The 26,675-nt window shown below is 42.1% G+C and overlaps 1 protein-coding gene across 7 annotated transcripts in view; it reads left to right on the top strand.

Moving 5' to 3' along the window:
- Positions 1–26,675, top strand: part of LOC139749519 (protein CBFA2T2-like) — a 330,017-nt gene that overhangs the window by 262,075 nt on the left and 41,267 nt on the right. For 2 of the 7 annotated variants that reach the window (XM_071663476.1, XM_071663483.1), the window contains exon 3: positions 23,352–23,570. The exons of 1 other annotated variant lie outside the window; for it this stretch is intronic. In XM_071663476.1, coding sequence (XP_071519577.1) covers positions 23,352–23,570 — 219 coding nt within the window. Of the gene's footprint in view, positions 1–3,057; positions 3,442–8,766; positions 8,807–11,026; positions 11,100–11,138; positions 11,387–23,351; positions 23,571–26,675 lie in introns of those variants that run through there. 4 more of the 7 variants (XM_071663477.1, XM_071663479.1, XM_071663481.1 and 1 more) reach the window with 4 other exon arrangements.

Below are 26,675 nucleotides of genomic sequence, written 5' to 3'. Positions count from 1 at the left end.
TGAGATGAGATGATGATATAATATAGGCAGACGTGGCACAAGTCCTGTAGGGGACGTGAGTCGTCGCTGAGTCTTGTGGATCCTCTGTAGAAGAAAAGTGTCGCAGCCGCGGCACCTGTGGTTGAGCAGCAGGAGTGAGGAGGCGTTGCTGGGGTAGCGCAGCCATGCTGTCGTTGGGGGGCAAGAAAGGGGAAACATTGCTGCGTATCTGGAAGAAGATAGGTAGTTGCCTAGTTGAGTTGCGATGGGACGTGCTCAGCCACTAGGGCGACGCTCTTGTGATCTGAAGTAAGTTGACAGCGTAACTGACCGACTGCTTCACCCATGAGCGAGTATATTGTAGCCATTCAGGTCGACCACGCCGATAATGTTGATTGTGTGGGCATGGCCACCAAGTTGATTATGATGTGCCCTTGGAGAATTGTGGTGGATCGTTGAATGACAGATGTCAGACGTGGGTGGACTTCCCGTTGTGAAGGTAAGGGTCACTTACCAGCTCGGGTACCTACTGTATGACCTTAGTGGTTACCTTCCTTAGGTCACATGGGATCCTCTGTCCAAATGACAATAGTGGACCAGGTGTTGATCAGCCCTTGGGATATATATCGGTTCGCTGCCACAGGCAAAGTTTTGTAGAGCAACACGGGCAACTGTCACCAATAATGATAATGATATTAATAGTTATAATTAGTAGTAGTAATAGAACCGGTTTACTAATTAACTGCAACCAAAGACTGAAAATACAACCAGACAAATCACGCAACTGTAAAATGAGCTGGAGTTAAACTGCGAGTGTTTACAACTGCGAGTGTTTACACCAAGAATGTGTTGTTAGTGTTGTGATTACTGATGTTGTTAGTGTTGTGATTACTGATGTTGTTAGTGTTGTGATTACTGATGATGTTAGTGTAGTGGTTACTGATGATGTTGTTAGTGTTGTGGTTACTGATGATGTTGTTAGTGTTGTGATTACTGATGTTGTTAGTGTTGTGATTACTGATGTTGTTAGTGTTGTGATTACTGATGTTGTTAGTGTTGTGGTTACTGATGATGTTAGTGTAGTGGTTACTGATGATGTTGTTAGTGTTGTGGTTACTGATGATGTTGTTAGTGTTGTGATTACTGATGTTGTTAGTGTTGTGATTACTGATGTTGTTAGTGTTGTGATTACTGATGTTGTTAGTGTTGTGGTTACTGATGATGTTAGTGTAGTGGTTACTGATGATGTTGTTAGTGTTGTGGTTACTGATAATGTTGTTGGTGTAGTAATTACTGATAATGTTCACAATGGTTGGGAAGGCACTGTTCTTGTGGTCTGTACCATCTAGGATGGCCTCCATGTGGTTGTGGTGCCCAACTGCAACCTGGGGACGAGGGATCTCTGGTGTCACAAGATGACGGTGATGAGGATGGTGCAGCAGCAGCAGCAGCAGCTTCTTCCCCAAGTACCTGACGAGGCCCAGGTAATGGCTGGGATCAGGTTTTCTAAAGCCATCTCTACGCCGCCCGTAACTAACGGTCATATTTGCATCCGATGTCATCAAGCGGGTCTACGCTCACAGTGTGTTGGACAAGTTGTGTGCACCTCCTGCGGTTATTGTGCAAACAGTGTCTGCTATCTTGTTTACCCGCTAGGCTGGCCATAGTGACAACAGCTCCACCTGTCAGTGTGACACCAAGTTCCACCTGCCTGTGACAACAGCGCCATCGGCTAGAGTGACAACACTAACTTGCCATAGTGACAACACTGCCACTTGCTACAGTGACACAGCACTGCCACTTACCATAGTGACAACACTACGACTTGCTATAGTGACAACACTACCACTTGCCATAGTGACAACACTGCCACTTGCTACAGTGACACAGCACTGCCACTTACCATAGTGACATCACTACCACTTGCTAGTGACAACACTATCACTTAATATAATGACAACACTACCACTTAGCATAGTGACAACACCGCCACTTACCATAGTGACAACACTACCACTTTCCATAGTGACAGCCTTACGACTTGCCACAGTAACAACACTACTACTTATAATGACAGCACCACTTGTTAGTGACAACACTACCACTTGCTAGTGACAACACTACCACTTGCTAGTGACAACACTACCACTTAATATAGTGACAACACTACCACTTAACTGCCAGTACTACCACTTACCATAGTGACAACCTTACGACTTGCTACAGTGACAACACTACTACTTATAATGACAGCACCACTTGTTAGTGACAACGCAGTATTGATCTGCTCTGGCCATCTCTGTCAACAGTGGTCACATGGCTTTTCGTTTTATCAGTTCACAGTCAGATTTATTCGAGTAAAAATCCTGTAATTCATTTACATTTGTATTAATTAAAATATTTTAGTGTGTGTGTGTGTGTGTGTGTGTGTGTGTGTGTGTGTGTGTAATTCGTCAGTATGGGTTCTGTTACTTCTAAACTTAGATGATTTATTTTCTTTCTCATGGGGACATGGTATATTTAAACAGTCCAGAACTGACTTGCATTAATTTCTCATTTCCTGTAAGTAGTTTTCATGTTTCAATAAACCATCATTTTGACAAGAAACATTAGTAGTAAGGGTGTGGGCAATAGTAACGAGGTGGCCAGGTTGGAGGTGTTACATAACGCCCGCCGACCCAACCCTGGTGAAGCTCTTCAATTTATGTAAGGCGGGAGCTTTACCTGTGTATTTTGGAGGAACATTGTAATTGTTAATGGATGCCGGTCCGCGGGCGTCCCGGAAGGGGAACCCTCCTCCGCTCTCCCTCTCCCTCCCTCTGCCACAAAGCAACCCAGGTTATACATATGCAAATTACTGGTTAGAAACTTTGTTCTGGGGGAAACGGACGCGGCCAGACAGATCCAGTTGTCGGAGGAGCAAACACGTCCAAAATCTCACGGACGAGGCGGAGTGCACGTGTTCCCAGGTGTCCATTCCCACGCATCCGCCCCTCGGTACGACACGCTGGGCCTCCCCGGCACCCACCACAACCACCGCCCCGCTGCCATCCGCCCTCACTCCCCCGTTAGTAGCCGTCTGGGCAGTTCTACAACCCTCCTCTCATTGTGCTTTTCACACATAAATTCCTCCCTTGGTGCTTCTAGGCTGTAGTGAACCAATTTTCAAGAAAAACAGTACGATATATTTAAAAAATCGGCAAATAAGCGGCCAAGGAGGCTGCTAACTTGGCTGTGGATGGACTAAAATGGTAGATAATCCCAGAAAGAAGTGGTAGTGTGTTGAGTTTGGCCATGGCGGGTGTGGTGGTGTGGCTCAGTACGCCACCACCGCCCGGGATGCTCTGTCGTCTGGACACTGCACCAGGGCAGCCTCTCGCAAGCAGGAAGTGATGTTGCTTAAGAAACACAAGCCTCCCTTCCACCCTGACGCCGCCAACCCCAGCATTATGGTTTCTATTGGTAATACTGCATGTCAAGTTCAATACTGGTAATACTGCATGTTGAGTTCACTGGTAATACTGAACAATAGAAGTCTATTGGCAACACTGTACCAGATGACCTATGGTAATGTTTCCAGTGTTTACTGGCAATACTGCTCGTTCAGGTGGACAAAGGTCATCATGTAATAAAGGCCTTTGGTGACAGCGCTCTTCAGATAGCTATTGGTAACACTAAGCGTATCCATTATTAACATTTCCAATGTTATTGGTAATATTGTCTTAATGTCCGTTGGTATTGTATTATATACACAAGGTTACTGGCAATACTGTCTCGATAGCCATTTTAGAAACCTTGAAAATGTTGACTGTAATGTGAGGAGTCTCATTGGTAATACTGTGTGGATTACCGATTGAAGCAATGTAATTGGTAGATATTTGCTCATTGGTATCGCTGCTCATGGTTAGTGGTTCTGGTAGACGGTGGTTAAAAGTGCGTGTCATGGTACCCACCAACGGTGTACCAGCCAAGTATTAGTAGTATGAGTCGGATGTCTATTGGCAATACTGCAGTTTATGGTGGTCGAGAGTAGTCCTGTGTGGTGTGTTGACAGCACTTTTGGGATGGGGTTCATTGGTAATACTGTACTTTACGATGGCTGTTGGATGAACAGAAAATATATTGACAATACTGTCAGGAGGTGTCGTTAGTAATATTGTCGGTGTTTCGTTGGTAACGCTGCATTTCCTTAACAGTTTCGTTGTGAGGTCAGATGGCAACACTGCAGATGATTATACTTACGGCCATTAGCAATACTGTCTTCACAACATTGTGTTGTAAACTGTAAACAGTGTTGTTTGTTTCTGGTAACTATATGAATAACAATTTTGGGGTAGAGAAATACTTAGCAGTTGTAGTTTAAGTAATAATACAGGTAACAAGACCTGAAACTGGGGACAACTAATGATAAGATAACATCATATGAGTACGCGCATTACTTGGCGCTCGTTCTTAGCGAACTAGATGACGGTTAGCGATGTTAGCGATGTTGACTCGTACGATAACACACACGCACACACACACACACACTGCTCTCCCGAACCCAGGAATAACGAGCAGAGCAACACTAGTGTTACACATTATGAATTATGAATGTGTCATGTTCTTTTATCGTTGTCACGAACATGCAACATGGGATGATCTCTCGGAAGTGTATATATATATATATATATATATATATATATATATATATATATATATATATATATATATATATATATATATATATGATCCACTGGGGGTATATAACATGCTGTCTGTACTGACTTTTATATCATTCTCGCTGAGGATGACATACTGGCCGAATCATGAAGCGAATGAGCTCCTTCATTGTCTTTCTTTTCCATCATAATTCACTCATTTATCAAGGATCCAGCCAGTATATATATATATATATATATATATATATATATATATATATATATATATATATATATATATATATATATATTCCGAACTTGATGTAAACTCTCAAATACCATAAATTACCTCTGAAAATTATATAGACACAGGATCATTATATTTCGATTCAGTTACTGACATGATTCTAACTTGACCCCAGTGAACTTTGGCTGATTGACGTGTTCCAGTGACCTGGGATGGATCTTCAACTTTGACCTCACGGCCACGATATTCTTCTGTTGCTGTGTGCCAGAGGATCAGAACGCATAGACGGGAACAAATTGTAGCCACAGCTAACACGACTGCCGATGAAATTCACATTGATCTGATCCATCTTTTGGGCTGTGGCTTCCAACAGCTTGGTCGGTCGACCAGCGACCCCGTCCAGCAGCCTGAGTCCAGCCCAGCGCGGACTGTGGTGGGGTGAAGACCCTCAAAGACTTACTTCATCAAGTATTTTCTAATGACAATTAAAAGTCCGGGTAATAACCCCTGAGGTGTACATCATGACTGGACGTGCGCACCATGTATTTATTCGTTCTTAATCTATTTTTATATATATATACAAATCGCCAACTGTACTCGCGCGTCTGCATCTGAAAGTTTGTTAGAAAACGAAGAATCTCCCTTTTTAAAGTTCGTATTAAATTATTTTTGGCTAGGAAAAAAAAATGTGTTCACTTTGTTGGATGTCATGTTATATGACATGATTTCTTCAAACAGTTTTGGAGATGGTCAAATGTAATATTTCGTAAACCGAATAAGATTAATTTTATAATTATTCTTTTGTTTTAGTTGAGTGTGTCATCCTGAGTTAAGCCATCTTACTATGATGGCTTGAGAGCCATTGTGATAGTCATCTCTACAGCGGCTTATTATTTACTTTTAAAAATTCCGTTACTAGAGAAATGATGTGTAAGGGGTGAGGGTGAGGGAAGACGGGTGCTCAAAGGGAAAAGTTTTATATTATTGGTGTAGTGTCGGGGAGAGGAGAAGCGTTACGGGAGGGTTCCGTTACGAAACACGTAACGTGACGCATACAACACGTAACGTAACAGGAGGAAAACACACACAATTGGTTTATAACGTCACTTAATTAATAATATTACAATGTTAACGTCAGTGGCGGTTCATAACATTAGTTGCAGTTCATAACGTAAGTGGCAGTTCATACGTTATTGGCAGTTCATAACGGAAGTGGCAGTTCATAACGTCAGTGGCAGTTCATAACGTCAGTGGTAGTTCACAACGGTAGTGGCAGTTCATAACGTCAGTGGCAGTTCATAACGTCAGTGGCAGTTCATAACGTCAGTGGTAGTTCACAACGGTAGTGGCAGTTCATAACGTCAGTGGCAGTTCATAACGTCAGTGGTAGTTCACAACGGTAGTGGCAGTTCATAACGTTAGTGGTACTACATAACGCAACAGTTGGTGTCCGTAACGTGAGTTGTGACACCATATAGTCACATCCCCACACAGATCCTAGTGTGACGCTCCTCCGTCACACCGTCACGTTATTTGTCGCTTTATGTGGCGCTTGACACAGACAAGCCATAACTTGACACAGTAAAGTCATGTGGTGACGCACGTAACACTGTAACAGGCAAGTCTTAGCGTAACAGACAGTAGGCAGCGTGACTCGCCGAGTCCGTAACGCGACACACACGGTAACGTGACACACTTGGTGACGCGCCAGAATTCGTCCGTCACCCGGCATCCTGTGACAGTCGTGTCACAACGAAAAGGGAGTGACGTCTCACGGCCTGGAGGGTCGATACTGGCGTTACATGGTCAAGGAAACTCGACCTTATCATTAAAGAGTGTAGCAGTGTCATGGCGCGTGGGGCAGATACATGCTGGTATGGGATGGTGGTAGCTGCTTGTTAGGCCGGGATGGTGGTAGTTGTGATGCTGGTAGCTGCTTGTTGGACTGAGATGGTGGTAGCTGCTTGTTGAACTAGACGGTGTTAGCTGCTTGTTGTGATGAGATGGTGGTAGCTTATTGTTAGACCAGGACGATGTTAGCCGGGATGGTGGTAGCCGCTTGTTGGACTGGGATGATGGTAGCTGCTTGTTGGACTGGGATGGTGGTAGATTTGTTGATGATAGCTACCTGGGCTGATCGGGATGGTTGTAGCTGCTTGTTAGGATGGTAAGGATTATTGTAACTGCTTGGTGGTCTAGTCTGGATTGTGATAGTTGCCTGTAAGGCTGGTGGCGATGGTGGTAGTTGCATGTTAGGGTGGCTAGGTTGATGGTAGCTGCTTGTTAGGCCGGCGGGGATGGTTGTGGACTGGTTGAGATGGTGGTAGCTGTTTGTTAGGCTGGCGGGGATGGTGGTAGCTGTTTGTTATTCAGCCGGGGGTGGTGGTAGCTGTTTGTTAGGGTGGCAGTTGTTTGCAAGGCTGACCGGAATGATGGTAGGTGCGATGATGATAGCAGGATGGTTACTGGTTGTTAGGCACACCAGAGATGGGGGTAGTTGTATGTTGTAGGTGATGGTTATGATGATGGGGGGTCGTGGTTGTGATGGTGGTGATAGGGTCGTGGTTTTGGTGGTAATGGGGTCATGGTTGTGATGATAAAGTCATGGTTGTGATGGTGATTGGTCACGGCTGTGATAGATTCCATGGGGTTGTGGTTGTGATGGTGGTGTTGTGATCTCGGTTGTGATGGTGATGAAGAGTTAGGCAGTGTTAAGACGTAGATAATAATGGTCATGTTATAGTAATGGTAGTTTGTGATGATGTAGTGGTTGTTGTGTTGTTGATTGTTGTGGCAGTGGTTGTAGTAATGGTTACCTGTGTTGTATGGTAGAGTCGCTTAAGGTATTTTTGTTTGGTATATTTTTTTTACATTATACATGACAGGTAGAGAGACTGAGTGTGAACGAATGTGGCCTTTGTAGTCTTTTCCTAGCGCTACCTCGCACACATGCGGGGGGAGAGGGTTGTTATTTACATGTGTGGCGGGGTGGCGACGGTAATGAATAAAGGCAGACAGTATGAATTATGTACATGTGTGTATATGTATATGTCTGTGTGTGTATATATATGTGTACGTTGAGATGTATAGGTATGTGTATGTGCGTGTGTGGACTTGTATGTATATACATGTGTATGTGGGTGGGTTGGGCTATTCTTTCGTCTGTTTCCCAGCGCTACCTCGCCAACGAGGGAGACAGCGACAAAGTTATAAAAGGAAAAATAAAGAAATATAATATTTTTTTTAGATGTTGGTTAGTGTGATGGTTGGGATTGTGGTAGAGTTGTTGACACTGGCAGTGGTTTTTCTGAGCGTTGTAGATGTTGAAAAATAGTAATGCTTTGTATGGTTTATTACCATGAAGGTTGTGGTATCTGTAGTTATTGTTGTAATGGTATCAAGTTATACCACCTCGACATGGTGTGGCATCTGGACCACTAGGAACGGCTGACATCACCGAAGCTTTATATATATATATATATATATATATATATATATATATATATATATATATATATATATATATATTTTTCTTTTTCTTTCAAACTATTCGCCATTTCCCGCATTAGCGAGGTAGCGTTAAGAACAGAGGACTGGGCCTTTGAGGGAATACCCTCACCTGGCCCAATTCTCTGTTCCTTCTTTTGGGAAAAAAAAAAAAAAAAAAAAAAAAAAAAAAACAGTTATTGAAGGCTCCAAAATGTTCATTAAGTAACCCGCAGCCGTGAGGATCACTATGAGATCTACGCTTGAGAACATTTCAGCAGGCCCTGGGTATGTGCACTGTGGTGGGTACTGCCAGGGCTATGTGGGTCTGCCTCCAACAGCTTGGTCGACCAACGACGCAGCTCAACTGCCGTGGACGCGGGGTGAACTGCGGGGGATAGAAGACCTCTCCAACACCATCTTAAAGTGATGGTGGCTGTAGCTTGTATTGATGGTAAGGGATGGTAATGATAGACCAGTACTCATGATGGTGACCATGTTTAAGGCGGCTATGGTAGTTGTGACGACCATGGAAGTCCTGGTTATAATCATGGTAGTGATGGTTGGGGTGGTACTGTGGTCCATGGTAATATCTGGTTGTACCTAACCTCAGAAAGGCACTGAGGAGAGTAACTCTACCTACTAACGTGTACAAACCTACCTACTTACGAGTACTTACAATAAGATTTTGCCCAGTAAGCAGGGCTACTGCGTAGCGCTCACCGCACATCTTGCTTAAAACAACACTTGTTCTGGGGCGTCTCGCGTACTACATATTTGTCAGTCTTGGCTTCATCTGCAAGTGTTTAGGGTGGGTTTGTAATGCCTCTCTTGCTTATTCCATGCAGGTTTTATTTTCATCGCTCATGAGGACGTTTAACAATCTTCTCATCCTCTTTCGCCAAACTTTCTTTTATTTTCGTTTGATGTCTCCTTTTGCGTACATTCCGAAGGGATTTTTGTCTGCTTTAATGACGCTATTTGGTGGATCCTTGTGGTGAGGTGTTTAGTCGGAGCTGTTGTCTGTGATTCCTCCAGTGTGTGTGGCCAGGCGAAGATTATCATGCATCTTCCCCCCATGCTTTTATTCTGTGTCGTACAGTCTGCTGAGTTCTCAGAGAGAGAGAGAGAGAGAGAGAGAGAGAGAGAGAGAGAGAGAGAGAGAGAGAGAGAGAGAGAGAGAGTTATGCCAATTTACTTCATTCAGTGGAGCAAGTTATTGTATTGTTATGTTTATAACAGCGGTTGCCCCTATGGTGGCCAGACATGATTTTCTCAAAGGCTCCTTTTTCATCTTTTTCACCTATAGAACTTTTATTGTCCCTTCAATAGACATTTTTTTTTAGGGTTATTCAGCTTTAATGATGTGAGATTTATTCATCTGTTCAGTCGAAGGCGAGAATATTTTGTTGTTTTGAAGGGTTAATATTTTAGTTTGTCGTTTGTGTCTTTGATGGTTTGTTGTAGAAATGTTTACCTATTCTGCAGATCTTCCTCCCCAACTCTTCTTACCTTTGTCTAGTGTTTAACTTGCTTTACGCCACATAATCTTACCCAGCACAACGTCTCTTACCTCTCCATCCTCCCTTACCTTACTGTACCACCCCATCCTTCGTTACCCTCCTTCTGCCTTACTTTACCCTTCCTCCCTTACCTTACTGTACCTCCCCACCCTTCCTAACCGTACATTACGGTCTTTCCCCCTCCCCCTAAGGTTACAGTACCTGCCCATCCCTCGGTACACGTCTGTAAAATACAGTAACGTCCACATATAAGGTTACAGTACCTAGCCATCCCCCGGTAAACGTCTGTACATTACAGTAACGTCCACATACGCTGTCTGCCATCCTCCCATCACCTGTCTCTCTCCACCATGATTTATTTATCTGACATATCAACGTTATGCTTCGCTACTCTTTATCATCCCATTTACGCTCTCCCTTATATAATTGATAACTCCTTATATCCATCCTCGAGTTTCCATTTCTTACATATCCCGTCTAAACTGTTTTATCTCCGTCCTTGAGACAGACAGACACAGACAGAATTATGTTCGTGGTATCTCACTAGTGTGAGTCAGACGTGGGATACGTGGTGGTAGGGGCGGGGGGTGTCGGGAAAGGGGACTTATGCTCTTACTGCAGGTGTGGACTTAGGGAAGGGGGTGGCTCTCTCCATATTTCCTGATGTACAGTATTGTTCACTCAGGCTACACATGACACCTGATGTTGTATTCGCTCAGGCTACATATGCTCTCTGATGTATCATTCACCGAGACTACACATGGCTCCTGATGTGGTATTCACTCAGGACACACATGGTTCCTGATGTGTTATTTACTCAGTCTACACGTGGATGGTGATGTATTATTAGCTCAGGTCTTGTCTCAGGGACAAGTCATCTTGGTTTGGCCAGTTGTTTAATGGGATTTGACATGTTAAATGTACACGAGTAATCTACGTAGATGGCAGATATGATAGACAGTAGAGCTGTTCATATCTGATCACATTTACCTTGCCATAAATCTCTACCTTCTTAAATCCCCTCCAATACCTCTGTTGCTTCCCATGTATAAATCTTGGAGTGGTAGATCCATACAGCCACGCGTAAACAGCTGAAAATTCTCTTCATTGTAATTGTGTAGTATAGGAGACGTCGCCTTGGGCATTCTCCTTCCGTAGATCCTTCTGTATGAGAAGGAGAATTATGTGAACGCATTCCTGAAATATTTGGAAAAGAAAATCCAGGTGAGACAGTACAATCCGAGTGGGGTGAAGCGACTGAGTTAGGCAGTGGATTGTGTTACTAAAGGACCATTTTGTAAGATTGGCGAAGCTAGGGGTTCATCTATGCACATGATTTGTCTTGTATGCTAGGAGAGTTTACCTGGCTGCAGCAGATAAAGGACTCTCCATATGAGGTTTCCAGTGCTACTGCCTCTCGCAAAAGGTTCCTTCTGTTCTGGAGATAGTGAGTGTGGCTAGCTGGGCTACTGCCCGCCATGCGAACCTCAGTAGTCCTGCTGGGGACATAGGTTAGTGGCTTCATAGTGACGTCTACAACAGGAATGATCTGACAGGAAATTCTAGAATGTCTTTGATATCTGGTGTAAAGCAAATGATAATAATTATGATAATGATGATAATAGGTAGGGGAGAAAGAATTCTACCTCTGCATTTCCCGCATGTCAGAGAAGGCGTATAAGGCGACTTAAGGGGACAGGAGCGGGGGTGTTTGGAAACCCTACCCTTCTTGTATTTGAATTCCTAAGAGAGGAAACTGAAGGAGGAGTCAGGCGGAGAGTGTTCCTCCTCCTTGAAGGCTCAAACTAGGGTGTCTGAATGTGTGTAGGTGTAACCAGGATGAGGAGAAATAGATAGTGTGTTTGAGGAAAGAGACCTGGATGTTTTGGCTCTGACTGAAACGAAGCTCAAGGGTAAAAGGAGAGAATGGTATGGAAACGTCTTGGGAGTAAATTCAGGGGTTAGTGAGTGGACTAGAGCTAAAAAAGGAGTAGCACTACTCCTGGAGCAGGAGTTGTAGGAGTGTGACAGAGTGTAAGGAAGTGAATTCTAGATTGATGTAGGTAAAACTGAAAGTGGATGATGAGATGTGTGATTAATGATGCTTATTCACCAGGCCATAAGAGGAAATATCATGAGGCAAGTGTTTTGGGAGCAACTGAGTGAGCGTTGAGTGTGTCAGCATTTTTGGTGCTTGAGACTGGGTCAGTGATTAGTGATTTAAATGTGAAGGTAAGTAATGTGGGAGTTGAGGGTATAATTGTACACATGGGATACTTACTGCTATGAATGGAAACGGAGAGCATGTGAAGTTGTGTACTGAAAAAAGATTGGTAATTGGGAATACCTGGCTTAAAAAGAGATATACACAAGTATATACTTTTCCAAAAAAAAAAGAACAGGGAAGGGGGCCAAGTGAGGATTTTCCCTCAAATGCTCAATCCTCTTTTCTTAATGCTACCTTGCAAATGTGGGAAATGGAGAATATGTATGGATATATATATATATATATATATATATATATATATATATATATATATATATACAGTATATGTATAGTTGCCATTTCCCACATGAATGATGTAGTGTTAAGAACAGGACTGAGCCTAAGAGGAAAAATCCTCACTTGGCCACCTTCTTGGTTCCTTCTTTTGGAATAGTAAAAACTGGAGGGAAGGTTTTCCAGCCCCCTGCTCCCTCCCCTTTTAGTCACCTTTTATGATATGCAGGGAATATGTGGGAAGTATCCTTTCTTCCCTATTCCCAGGGATATTTTTTTTTTTTATTTTGCTTTGTCACTGTCTCCCACGTTAGTGAGGCAGTGCAAGGAAACAGACGAAAGAATGGCCCAACCCACCCACATACACATATATATACATACACGTCTACACACGCAAATATACATACCTATACATCTCAATGTATACATATATATACCCACACAGATATATACATATATACCTATGTACATAATTCATACTGTCTGCCTTCATTCATTCCCATTGCCACCCCGCCACACATGGAATAACAACACCCTCCCCCTTGTGTGTGCGGGGTAGCGCTAGGAAAAGACACCAAAGGCCCCATTCGTTCACACTCAGTCTCTAGCTGTCATGTAATAATGCACCGAAACCACAGCTCCCTTTCCACATCCAGGCCCCACAGAACTTTCCATGGTTTACCCCAGACGCTTCACATGCCCTGGCTCAATCCATTGACAGCACGTCGACCCCGGTATACCACATCGTTCCAATTCACTCTATTCCTTGCACGCCTTTCACCCTCCTGCATGTTCAGGCCCCGATCACTCAAAATCTTTTTCACTCCATCTTTCCACCTCCAATTTGGTCTCCCACTTCTCCTCGTTCCCTCCACCTCTGACACATATATCCTCTTGGTCAATCTTTCCTCACTCATTCTCTCCATGTGACCAAACCATTTCAAAACACCCTCCACACTCTTTTTATTACCACACATCTCTCTTACCCTTACATTACTTACTCGATCAAACCACCTCACACCACATATTGTCCTCAAATATCTCATTTCCAGCACATCCACCCTCCTGCGCACAACTCTATCCATAGCCCACGCCTCGCAACCATACAACATTGTTGGAACCACTATTCCTTCAAACATACCCATTTTTGCTTTCCAAGATAATGTTCTCGACTTCCAAACATTCTTCAAGGCTCCCAGAATTTTTGCCCCCCACCCTATGATTCACTTCCATGGTTCCATCCACTGCCAAATCCACTCCCAGATATCTAAAACACTTCACTTCCTCCAGTTTTTCTCCATTCAAACTTACCTCCCAATTTACTTGACCCTCAACCCTACTGTACCTAATAACCTTACTCTTATTCACATTTGGTCTCAACTTTCTTCTTTCACACACTTTACCAGACTCAGTCACCAGCTTCTGCAGCTTCTCACATGAATCAGCCACCAGCGCTGTATCATCAGTGAACAACAACTGACTCACTTCCCAAGCTCTCTCATCCACAACAGACTGCATACTTGCCCCTCTTTCCAAAACTCTTGCATTCACCTCCCTAACAACCCCATCCATAAACAAAGTAAACAACCATGGAGACATCACACACCCCTGCCGCAAACCTACATTCACTGAGAACCAATCACTTTCCTCTCTTCCTACATGTACACATGCCTTACATCCTCGATGATATATATGTGTATATATATGAGTAGGAGAGATGGTCAGTAGGCATTATTAGATTACATATTAATTGATAGGCATGTAAAAGAGAGACTTTTGGTTGTAATTGTGCTGAGAGGGGCAGCTGGTGGGATGTCTGATCACTGTCTGTGGAGGTGAGGGTGAAGATTTATGGAGGTCTTCGAAAAAGAGGAGACGATGTCAGAGAGAAGAGAGTGGTAAGAGTAAGCGAGCTTGGGAAAGGAACTTATGTGAAGAAATACCAAGAAAGATTGAGTGTGGGATAGGAAAAGGTGAAAGCAAATGAAGTAAGGGGAGTGGGTGAGAAATGGGAGGTTTTTAGGGAAGCAGTGATGGCATATGCAAGAAATGCACATGGCATGTATAAGGTGAGAGATGGGCAGATTAGAAAGGGTAGTGAGTGGTGGGATGAAGAAATAAAGTTGTTGGTGAAAGAGAAAAGAGGGGCATTTGGGCAGTACTTACAACAAAGGAATGCAAATGACTGGGAGTTGTATAAGAGAAGATGGTAGGAGGTCAAGAGGAAGGTGCAAATGAGAGTTTTAGTAAGAGAGTATCATTAAACTTTAGGGAGAATAAAAAGATGTTTTGGAAGGAGGTAAATGATATGCAAAAGATGAGAACAAATGGGAACATCAGTGGTGGCGGCAAAAGGGGAAGTGATGACAAATATTGAAGTAAGGAGATGGAGTGAATATTTTGAAGGATTGTTAAATGTGTTTGTTCATAGAGTGACATGTTGGATGTTTTGGTTGGGGTGGTATGCAAAGCTGGAGAATCAGAGAGAGTGGTTTGGTGAAGAGAGAAGTGGTGGTGAAAGCCTTGTGGAAAAGTGAAATCTGGCAAGGCAACTGGAGTGGATGGTTTTGCAGTTAGATTCGTTAAGAAAGGGGGTGACTGTGTTGTTGATTGGTTGGTACAGATATTCAGTGTATGTATGGATCATGGTGAAGTGCCTGAAGATTGGTGGAATGCATGTATATTGCCATTGAATAAAGGCAAAGGGGATAAAGGTTAGCTTTCAAACTACAAAGGCATAAGTTTGTTGAGTATACCTGGAAAATCAAATGGGAGGATATTGATTGAGAGGGTGAAGGCTTGTACACAGCATCAGACTAGGAAGGAGCAGTATAGTTTCAAAAGTGATAGAGGATGTGCGGATCAGGTGTTTGCTTTGAAGAATGTGTGTGAGAAATAGAATGACAGATGGATTTGTACGTGGCATTTATGGATCTAGTGAAGGCATATGATAGGGTTGATAGAGATGCTTTGTGGAAGGTCAGAAGAATATATAGTGTGGGATTTAAGCTGCTAGAAGCTGTGAGAAGTTTTTATCAAGGCTGTAAGGCATGTGTACAAGATGGAAGAAAGGAGGACTGATTGGTTCCCAGTTAAGGTCAGTCTGAGGCGAGGGTGTGTGATGTCACTATATATATATATATATATATATATATATATATATATATATATATATATATATTTTTTTTTTTTTTTTTTTTTTTTTTATACTTTGTCGCCTGTCTCCCGCGTTTGCGAGGTAGCGCAAGGAAACAGACGAAAGAAATGGCCCCCCCCCCCCCCATACACATGTACATACACACGTCCACACACGCAAATATACATACCTACACAGCTTTCCATGGTTTACCCCAGACGCTTCACATGCCTTGCTTCAATCCACTGACAGCACGTCAACCCCTGTATACCACATGACTCCAATTCACTCTATTTCTTGCCCTCCTTTCACCCTCCTGCATGTTCAGGCCCCGATCACACAAAATCTTTTTCACTCCATCTTTCCACCTCCAATTTGGTCTCCCTCTTCTCCTCGTTCCCTCCACCTCCGACACATATATCCTCTTGGTCAATCTCTCCTCACTCATTCTCTCCATGTGCCCAAACCATTTCAAAACACCCTCTTCTGCTCTCTCAACCACGCTCTTTTTATTTCCACACATCTCTCTTACCCTTACGTTACTTACTCGATCAAACCACCTCACACCACACATTGTCCTCAAACATCTCATTTCCAGCACATCCATCCTCCTGCGCACATCTCTATCCATAGCCCACGCCTCGCAACCATACAACATTGTTGGAACCACTATTCCCTCAAACATACCCATTTTTGCTTTCCGAGATAGTGTTCTCGACTTCCACACATTTTTCAAGGCTCCCAAAATTTTCGCCCCCTCCCCCACCCTATGATCCACTTCCGCTTCCATGGTTCCATCCGCTGACAGATCCACTCCCAGATATCTAAAACACTTCACTTCCTCCAGTTTTTCTCCATTCAAACTCACCTCCCAATTGACTTGACCCTCACCCCTACTGTACCTAATAACCTTGCTCTTATTCACATTTACTCTCAACTTTCTTCTTCCACACACTTTACCAAACTCAGTCACCAGCTTCTGCAGTTTCTCATATGAATCAGCCACCAGCGCTGTATCATCAGCGAACAACAACTGACTCACTTCCCAAGCTCTCTCATCCCCAACAGACTTCATACTTGCCCCTCTTTCCAGGACTCTTGCATTTACCTCCCTTACAACCCCATCCATAAACAAATTAAACAACCATGGAGACATCACACACCCCTGCCGCAAACCTACATTCACTGAGAACCAATCACTTTCCTCTCTTCCTACACGTACACATGCCTTACATCCTCGATAAAAACTTTTCACTGCTTCTAACAACTTGCCTCCCACACCATATATTCTTAATACCTTCCACAGAGCATCTCTATCAACTCTATCATATGCCTTCTCCAGATCCATAAATGCTACATACAAATCCATTTGCTTTTCTAAGTATTTCTCACATACATTCTTCAAAGCAAACACCTGATCCACACATCCTCTACCACTTCTGAAACCGCACTGCTCTTCCCCAATCTGATGCTCTGTACATGCCTTCACCCTCTCAATCAATACCCTCCCATATAATTTACCAGGAATACTCAACAAACTTATACCTCTGTAATTTGAGCACTCACTCTTATCCCCTTTGCCTTTGTACAATGGCACTATGCACGCATTCCGCCAATCCTCAGGCACCTCACCATGAGTCATACATACATTAAATAACCTTACCAACCAGTCAACAATACAGTCACCCCCTTTCTTAATAAATTCCACTGCAATACCATCCAAACCTGCTGCCTTGCCGGCTTTCATCTTCCGCAAAGCTTTTACTACCTCTTCTCTGTTTACCAAATCATTTTCCCTAACCCTCTCACTTTGCACACCACCTCGACCAAAACACCCTATATCTGCCACTCTGTCATCAGACACATTCAACAAACCTTCAAAATACTCATTCCATCTCCTTCTCACATCACCGCTACTTGTTATCACCTCCCCATTTACGCCCTTCACTGAAGTTCCCATTTGCTCCCTTGTCTTACGCACCCTATTTACCTCCTTCCAGAACATCTTTTTATTTTCCCTAAGATTTACTGATAGTCTCTCACCCCAACTCTCATTTGCCCTTTTTTTCACCTCTTGCACCTTTCTCTTGACCTCCTGTCTCTTTCTTTTATACTTCTCCCACTCAATTGCATTTTTTCCCTGCAAAAATCGTCCAAATGCCTCTCTCTTCTCTTTCACTAATACTCTTACTTCTTCATCCCACCACTCACTACCCTTTCTAAACAGCCCACCTCCCACTCTTCTCATGCCACAAGCATGTGGATGTAACCAAGATGTGAAAAAAGGAGAGATAGGTAGTATGTTTGAGGAAAGGAACCTGGATGTTTTGGCTCTGAGTGAAACGAAGCTCAAGGGTAAAGGGGAAGAGTGGTTTGGAAATGTCTGGGGAGTGAAGTCAGGGGTTAGTGAGAGGACAAGAGCAAGGGAAGGAGTAGCAATACTCCTGAAACAGGAGTTGTGGGAGTATGTGATAGAATGTAAGAAAGTAAATTCTCGATTAATATGGGTAAAATTGAAAGTTGATGGAGAGAGGTGGGTGATTATTGGTGCATATGCACCTGGGCATGAGAAGAAAGATCATGAGAGGCAAGTGTTTTGGGAGCAGCTAAATGAGTGTGTTAGCGGTTTTGATGCACGAGACCGGGTTATAGTGATGGGTGATTTGAATGCAAAGGTGAGTAATGTGGCAGTTGAGGGAATAATTGGTATGCATGGGGTGTTCAGTGTTGTAAATGGAAATGGTGAAGAGCTTGTAGATTTATGTGCTGAAAAAGGACTGATGATTGGGAATACCTGGTTTAAAAAGCGAGATATACATAAGTATACTTATGTAAGTAGGAGAGATGGCCAGAGAGCGTTATTGGATTACGTGTTAATTGACAGGCGTGCGAAAGAGAGACTTTTGGATGTTAATGTGCTGAGAGGTGCAACTGGAGGGATGTCTGATCATTATCTTGTGGAGGCTAAGGTGAAGATTAGTATGGGTTTTCAGAAAAGAGGAGTGAATGTTGGGGTGAAGAAGGTGGTGAGAGTAAGTGAGCTTGGGAAGGAGACCTGTGTGGGGAAGTACCAGGAGAGACTGTGTACAGAATGGAAAAAGGTGAGAACAATGGAAGTAAGGGGAGTGGGGGAGGAATGGGATGTATTTAGGGAATCAGTGATGGATTGCGCAAAAGATATATATATATATATATATATATATATATATATATATATATATATATATATATATATATATTTTTTTTTTGCTTTGTCGCTGTCTCCCGCGTTTGCGAGGTAGCGCAAGGAAACAGACGAAAGAAATGGCCCAACCCACCCCCATACACATGCCTTGATTCAATCCACTGACAGCACGTCAACCCCGGTATACCACATCGCTCCAATTCACTCTATTCTTTGCCCTCCTTTCACCCTCCTGCATGTTCAGGCCCCGACCACACAAAATCTTTTTCACTCCATCTTTCCACCTCCAATTTGGTCTCCCTCTTCTCCTCGTTCCCTCCACCTCCGACACATATATCCTCTTGGTCAATCTTTCCTCACTCATTCTCTCCATGTGCCCAAACCATTTCAAAACACCCTCTTCTGCTCTCTCAACCACGCTCTTTTTATTTCCACACATCTCTCTTACCCTTACGTTACTTACTCGATCAAACCACCTCACACCACACATTGTCCTCAAACATCTCATTTCCAGCACATCCATCCTCTTGTGCACCACTCTATCCATAGCCCATGCCTCGCAACCATACAACATTGTTGGAACCACTATTCCTTCAAACATACCCATTTTTGCTTTCTGAGCTAATGTTCTCGACTTCCACACATTCTTCAAGGCTCCCAGAATTTTCGCCCCCTCCCCCACCCTATGATCCACTTCTGCTTCCATGGTTCCATCCGCTGCCAGATCCACTCCCAGATATCTAAAACACTTCACTTCCTCCAGTTTTTCTCCATTCAAACTCACCTCCCAATTGACTTGACCCTCAACCCTACTGTACCTAATAACCTTGCTCTTATTCACATTTACTCTTAACTTTCTTCTTTCACACACTTTACCAAACTCAGACACCGGCTTCTGCAGTTTCTCACATGAATCAGCCACCAGCGCTATATCATCAGCGAACAACAACTGACTCACTTCCCAAGCTCTCTCATCCCCAACAGACTTCATACTTGCCCCTCTTTCCAAAACTCTTGCATTCACCTCCCTAACAACCCCATCCATAAACAAATTAAACAACCATGGAGACATCGCACACCCCTGCCGCAAACCTACATTCACTGAGAACCAATCACTTTCCTCTCTTCCTACACATACACATGCCTTACATCCTCGATAAAAACTTTTCACTGCTTCTAACAACTTGCCTCCCACACCATATATTCTTAATACCTTCCACAGGGCATCTCTCTCTATATATATATCTATATATATCTATATATATCTTTTCTTTCAAACTATTCGCCGTTTCCCGCATTAGCGAGGTAGCGTTAAGAACAGAGGACTGGGCCTTTGAGGGAATATCCTCACCTGGCCCCCTTCTCTGTTCCTTCTTTTGGAAAATTAAAAAAAAAATAGAGAGGGGAGGATTTCCAGCCCCCCGCTCCTTCCCCTTTTAGTCGCCTTCTACGACACGCAGGGAATACGTGGGAAGTATTCTTTCTCCCCTATGCCCATGGTTTACATATATATATATATATATATAAACCATGGAAAGTTGTGTGGGGCCTGGATGTGGAAAGGGAGCTGTGGTTTTGGGCATTATTGCATGACAGCTGGAGACTGAGTGTGAACGAATGGGGCCTTTGTTATCTTTTCATAGTGCTACCTCGCACACATGAGGGGAAGGGGGATGGTATTCCATGTGTGGCGAGGTGGCGACAGGAATGAATAAAGGCAGACAGTGTGAATTGTGTGCATGGGTATATATGTATGTGTCTGTGTGTGTATATATATGTGTACATTGAGATGTATGGGTGTGTATGTTTGCGTGTGTGGACGTGTGTGTATATACATGTGTATGGGGGTGGGTTGGGCCATTTCTTTATTCTGTTTCCTTGCGCTACCTCGCAAATGCGGGAGACAGCGACAAAGCAAAATAAATAAATAAATAATATATATATATATATATATATATATATATATATATATATATTTTTTTTTTTTTTTTTTTTTTTTTTTTTTTTTTTGCTTTGTTGCTGTCTCCCGCGTTTGCGAGGTAGCGCAAGGAAACAGATGAAAGAAATGGCCCAACCCACCCCCATACACATGTATATACATACGTCCACACAAGCAAATATACATACCTACACAGCTTTCCATGGTTTACCCCAGACGCTTCACATGCCCTGATTCAATCCACTGACAGCACGTCAACCCTGGTATACCACATCGATCCAATTCACTCTATTCCTTGCCCTCCTTTCACCCTCCTGCATGTTCAGGCCCCGATCACACAAAATCTTTTTCACTCCATCTTTCCACCTCCAATTTGGTCTCCCTCTTCTCCTCGTTCCCTCCACCTCCGACACATATATCCTCTTGGTCAATCTTTCCTCACTCATTCTCTCCATGTGCCCAAACCATTTCAAAACACCCTCTTCTGCTCTCTCAACCACGCTCTTTTTATTTCCACACATCTCTCTTACCCTTATGTTACTTACTCGATCAAACCACCTCACACCACACATTGTCCTCAAACATCTCATTTCAAGCACATCCATCCTCCTGCGCACAACTCTATCCATAGCCCACGCCTCGCAACCATACAACATTTTTGGAACCACTATTCCTTCAAACATACCCATTTTTGCTTTCCGAGATAATGTTCTCGACTTCCACACATTCTTCAAGGCTCCCAGGATTTTCGCCCCCTCCCCCACCCTATGATCCACTTCCGCTTCCATGGTTCCATCCGCTGCCAGATCCACTCCCAGATATCTAAAACACTTTACTTCCTCCAGTTTTTCTCCATTCAAACTTACCTCCCAATTGACTTGACCCTCAACCCTACTGTACCTAATAACCTTGCTCTTATTCACATTTACTCTTAACTTTCTTCTTTCACACACTTTACCAAACTCAGTCACCAGCTTCTGCAGTTTCTCACATGAATCAGCCACCAGCGCTGTATCATCAGCGAACAACAACTGACTCACTTCCCAAGCTCTCTCATCCACAACAGATTCAAAACTCTTGCATTCACCTCCCTAACACCCCATCCATAAACAAATTAAACAACCATGGAGACATCACATACCCCTGCCGCAAACCTACATTCACTGAGAACCAGTCACTTTCCTCTCTTCCTACACGTACACATGCCTTACATCCTCGATAAAAACTTTTCACTGCTTCTAACAACTTGCCTCCCACACCATATATTCTTAATACCTTCCACAGAGCATCTCTATCAACTCTATCATATGCCTTCTCCAGATCCATAAATGCTACATACAAATCCATTTGCTTTTCTAAGTATTTCTCACATACATTCTTCAAAGCAAACACCTGATCTACACATCCTCTACCACTTCTGAAACCACACTGCTCTTCCCCAATCAGATGCTCTCAACATGCCTTCACCCTCTCAATCAATACCCTCCCATATAATTTACCAGGAATACTCAACAAACTTATACCTCTGTAATTTGAGCACTCACTCTTATCCCCTTTGCCTTATATATATATATATATATATATATATATATATTTATATTATCCCTGGAGATAGGGGAGAAAGAATACTTCCCACATATTCCCTGCGTGTCGTAGAAGGCGACTAAAAGGGGAGGGAGCAGGGGGCTGGAAATCCTCTCCTCTCGTTTTTTTAATTTTCCAAAAGAAGGAACAGAGAAGGGGGCCAGGTGAAGATATTCCCTTAAAGGCCCAGTATGTATTAGTGTAAGTTGGGAGTAGGTTTTCTCTAAAGCACATAGGATTGAAAACAACAGCATATATAGAGTTATTGATCTGAATATTCTCTAATTTTTTCGATATTATTCTACCATTAGCTGGGTGCTCATACACCAGTTACCCAAAATTATCCACTTTATATCATTCAAGCTTTCGCCTTCACAGAGGCATCATAAAGAATCTGCAAAAGAGAGAGAGAAAACTGTCTCAGAACTTGGAGGCAAAATGTAAACTGCAAATAATAATCGCATAAGAAACAACCTCAGAAAAACCCACAGGACTGAGAGCATAAAAAGTAAGGGAAAACACTATAAGCAATACAAATTAACACTATCATGAAGGGTAGTATGAGCTTCAACCTAAATGCAAAATATAGATCCTGAAATGTAGAAAAACTAAGTTACAGTTGAGGAAACACAGAACAATCTTATATGAGATAGGAATATAGATAGTCCATAACTACGCTGATATTACTTTTGGGCCATTCAAAATGATGTAAGATCTTATATGTGATTTGACTTCTGCAAGACATTTACTGAAACTTATTAGTGGAAGTGCAGACTAAATGCTTCTGAACAATATACATTCTAATTGCATCTATTTGGATGGATGTTATTAGGCAAAGTAGGTTTTATGTTTCATTGCACACCACCATTATATATATGTAAAGGTATACTGTTTTAAGTACATCTCATGAATCTGACTCTGAGATGAAACTACTACTAAGATTGCAACTTGTACTATAAATACTATTATGAAACTACTAATACCATGACTAAAAAACTCTTTTTAAGTTCTCTACCAGTACTGTTAGTACTACTAATACTAATGTAATTATTGTTACTACAAATACACTTATTGAGTCAGTTTCTACTATTATGGAGAAAGCAGCCATTACCACTGCTGATTCTTCCTGCCAGGTATGAGAGGTGAGATGCCCAAGTTGGGGGAGAACAGCAGCAGTACCAGCAGTGGAACCAGTGGCAGTACCAATACTAGCAGCTGCAACGCCACTAACAACAACAGCATCACCAACACCAGCACTAACGGCACTAGTAATACTGGCAATGGTTCCAGCGATGTCAGCAGAATACCTGGCCCTCATTCCTATTCTCCCATACCTCCTCAAAAGACTACATGTACGTATAATCATAACAGCATTTTTTTGTAATACAGAGCATAGTTGGGTAGGTCTTATATGAATAACTGGTATTTGTTTTGTTTCTCAGTCTAGCATGAAATAACCGATATCAGTGTCATAATATGGAGTGAAATAAGCTGATAATGGTTCATATCTTTTATGAAACAGATGATGCCAATTTCACAGCATGGAATGATACAGCTGATAAAAATGTCATAGTTTAAGATAGCTGATTCCAGTGTCACATTTTAGAATTAGCGAATACCAGTGTCAACCTGGAGTGAAATACCTATCGTATAGAGGACAGTAGTTTAACTCTAGTATGAAATAACTGATACCGGTATCATATTGTTGTATGAGGTGTGATATTCTTTTTACTGGTGCAATATAACAGATACTGGAAACACATCCTGGCATGAAATAAATGACAACAGTAACAGCAGATGCAATGAGACAGCCTGTAATGCTGGTGCTGTCTGATTTTGAGAAAAATCTATATTAGGAATAGTTTTGTGCTGATAAGCATTTGCAAGGAGAGGTCTAGCACAGTATAAAAGAGCCAATAACATATGCACAATATGGTATTATCACAAGTATTGTATCTGTATCATCTGTTATTGTTAATATTCCTACTGTTATTTATTTTATATGTGATCACATTTATTTACTCTTACCATGTACTTCTATTCTTCACATTTACAACAAATTGGCACAAGCAGACTCTTAACATCTCATTTACCAATCATCTTCATTCAAGAATGCTTTATGGAGACTTTAGGATAGTAATTTGGCTATCATATGACTGAAAGCAAACACCAACCGTTTAAAAAGAGTTTCAGAATGAGTGCTAGTATTGACTCTTGGCTGTGTAGTGAATTTTCAGCGGCATTCCCAAAGTGTCAGTTTTCAAGCAGAATATGAAAGTGGTAATTGGACCTCTTTTACTATTTTATTATCGAAGCAAAATCATAAAGTTTCCATGTATGACATTGATATTTCTTAAAAACATCTGATTGTGAGGGGAAGAATAAAATTATAGTTTTTATGGGTGATACCTTCAAGATGGCATAAACTTCCTTAGTTATAACAGAATTCTTGCTCCTTATTCTTACACTGATGAATGAATTGTAAAGTGCACAGAAAATGAAATAGTCAGGTTAAGGAGACTCTAAGCAGCTTTGTGTTGCCAATCATGAGCAAACATCAAAAACATCATACATTATCATTTTATATCTTTAGTATGCTTTGTAATACTTAAGACATCTCATATGATGAATGATCTTTAAAACTCTTGGACTGAAATTAAAGTGCCAGATTTAAATAGATGTAATGCATTTGTATTATCATTATTTACTTGTATTGATGCATTGTGACATAATGCACTTATGCAGTATATCTTGATATATGTCTGTGAAATACCTAAATAACAGTGAAAACGAGATTAAAAGGCAAAAGAGTGGTAAATGAATTTCTTTGTGAGTGGTGATGGTCGGCTGAATGACTCATTCCTTATGTATGAGATTTCAACCTGCCAGCACATAGGGGCAGCACCTCATGGGATCCTGGTGCCATTTCCTGTGTGGGGTAGGGTCGGTGAACTGCACAAAATGTAAAAAAAAAAAAAAGTACAGCTGTGACCTCTGGATGTATTTGGCAGTTAGAGGGAATAATGTGTATTGCAACTTAAGTTGTAATTTGTGGCCAAACGGTAAGGGGTTCCTTTGCGAAGGTTATATACTGTAGTAGAAAAGTAAGTGGCAGAGTTTGCAGGTTGGTGTGGAATATGGGAAAATATAACAGAACACCAAGTAGGGTTGTAGTGGTAATATTTATTAACATTATTTATTATGCTGAGAAACTGTCCATTTTCTCTTTATAACTGTTTGTTTTTCCTATTTCTTTGTTGTTATATCTTTGTCTGTATGGCATTTTGAAATATCACTGGACAGCAATGACAATATGTGACCTCAGCACATATACTTAAGTGCAGTGTAGATTTATTTCTCCACAGAAATGAAATCTCATGTAGCTTTAGTTTTCCACAGACATGAGAACATTATTCAAAATTACTTCCCCTCAGACAATTAAGTAATCTCCCTCATGCTCCAATATATTCTTTTCTTTTCCATACATGCTCACTATTTTTCAAATGAGTGAGGTAGCATCTAGAGCAGATGACGAAGACCTAAAGAAAAAAAGGATCCTCAGTTGGCTCATTCCTCTTTTGATTCTTTTGGAAAGAAATGAAGGAGGGGAAGATTTCCATTCCTGCACCCCAGCCCCTCATAGTTATCTTCTTTAACATGCAGGAGACACAGTGATCCCTTGTTTATCCCCATATATTTCAAAGGCAATACAAGGCTATGATTTATTGCAGATACAAGCATGTAAAGCACTCAGGGTGAAATCATTTTACATCTGGTCACCGAGACTAGTGTTTCTAATGGTGTGATTACCAGTAACCCACCTCACTGTGTCTCAGGCTATCTTTAAGGAGTATGTTCTTTCTTTACTCCTCTTGGCTGCCTCTTCATTTTGGAAATTTCACTTCTGGGTGCTGTATTTCTTCCACTTGTCCTTCAAGGTGGTTAACTCTTACCTTTCTAAGGAGGAGAAAGCCCAAATTCTCAACTGAAAGCAAGAAAATGTGGGTACACATGAGATTTCTAGGCTTATTGGGTGCTCACAAGGCAATCATTTGACTGCTTGTCCACCCCATCATCCCAGAGCTCGTGGTTTCCCTGACAAAGTCATACCACACCAAAACCTATCCTTCGTTGCCTAAGGCAGACTTCTAGATATACAGATAACCTCTTGAGTTGAGAAGTATTAAAGTAACCCCTGGTTATCACTTCAGGGATAGGGTTGGTGGTGGGATGACATTGTCAGGGAAACCACGAGCTGTGGGATGATGGGGTGGACAAGACTTTTTGAGATTGCTGTACATGGGAAGCACTTTTTTCCATCCTCAGAGATATATCTCTCCAATATATATCTAAATTTACCTTACACAGAAATTGAAAGTAAAGATTCACTTTTGACAGATCTTAATGAGTAGATACTCTACATACTCATAAGTAAATTTTTTCCATGACAATCTTTA

The sequence above is a fragment of the Panulirus ornatus genome, chromosome 7 (genome assembly GCF_036320965.1).
Source record: "Panulirus ornatus isolate Po-2019 chromosome 7, ASM3632096v1, whole genome shotgun sequence".
NCBI classification, from domain to species: domain Eukaryota; kingdom Metazoa; phylum Arthropoda; class Malacostraca; order Decapoda; family Palinuridae; genus Panulirus; species Panulirus ornatus.
Note: the sequence above shows the minus strand (reverse complement) of the source record. Positions and strands in the feature narration are given on the sequence as shown.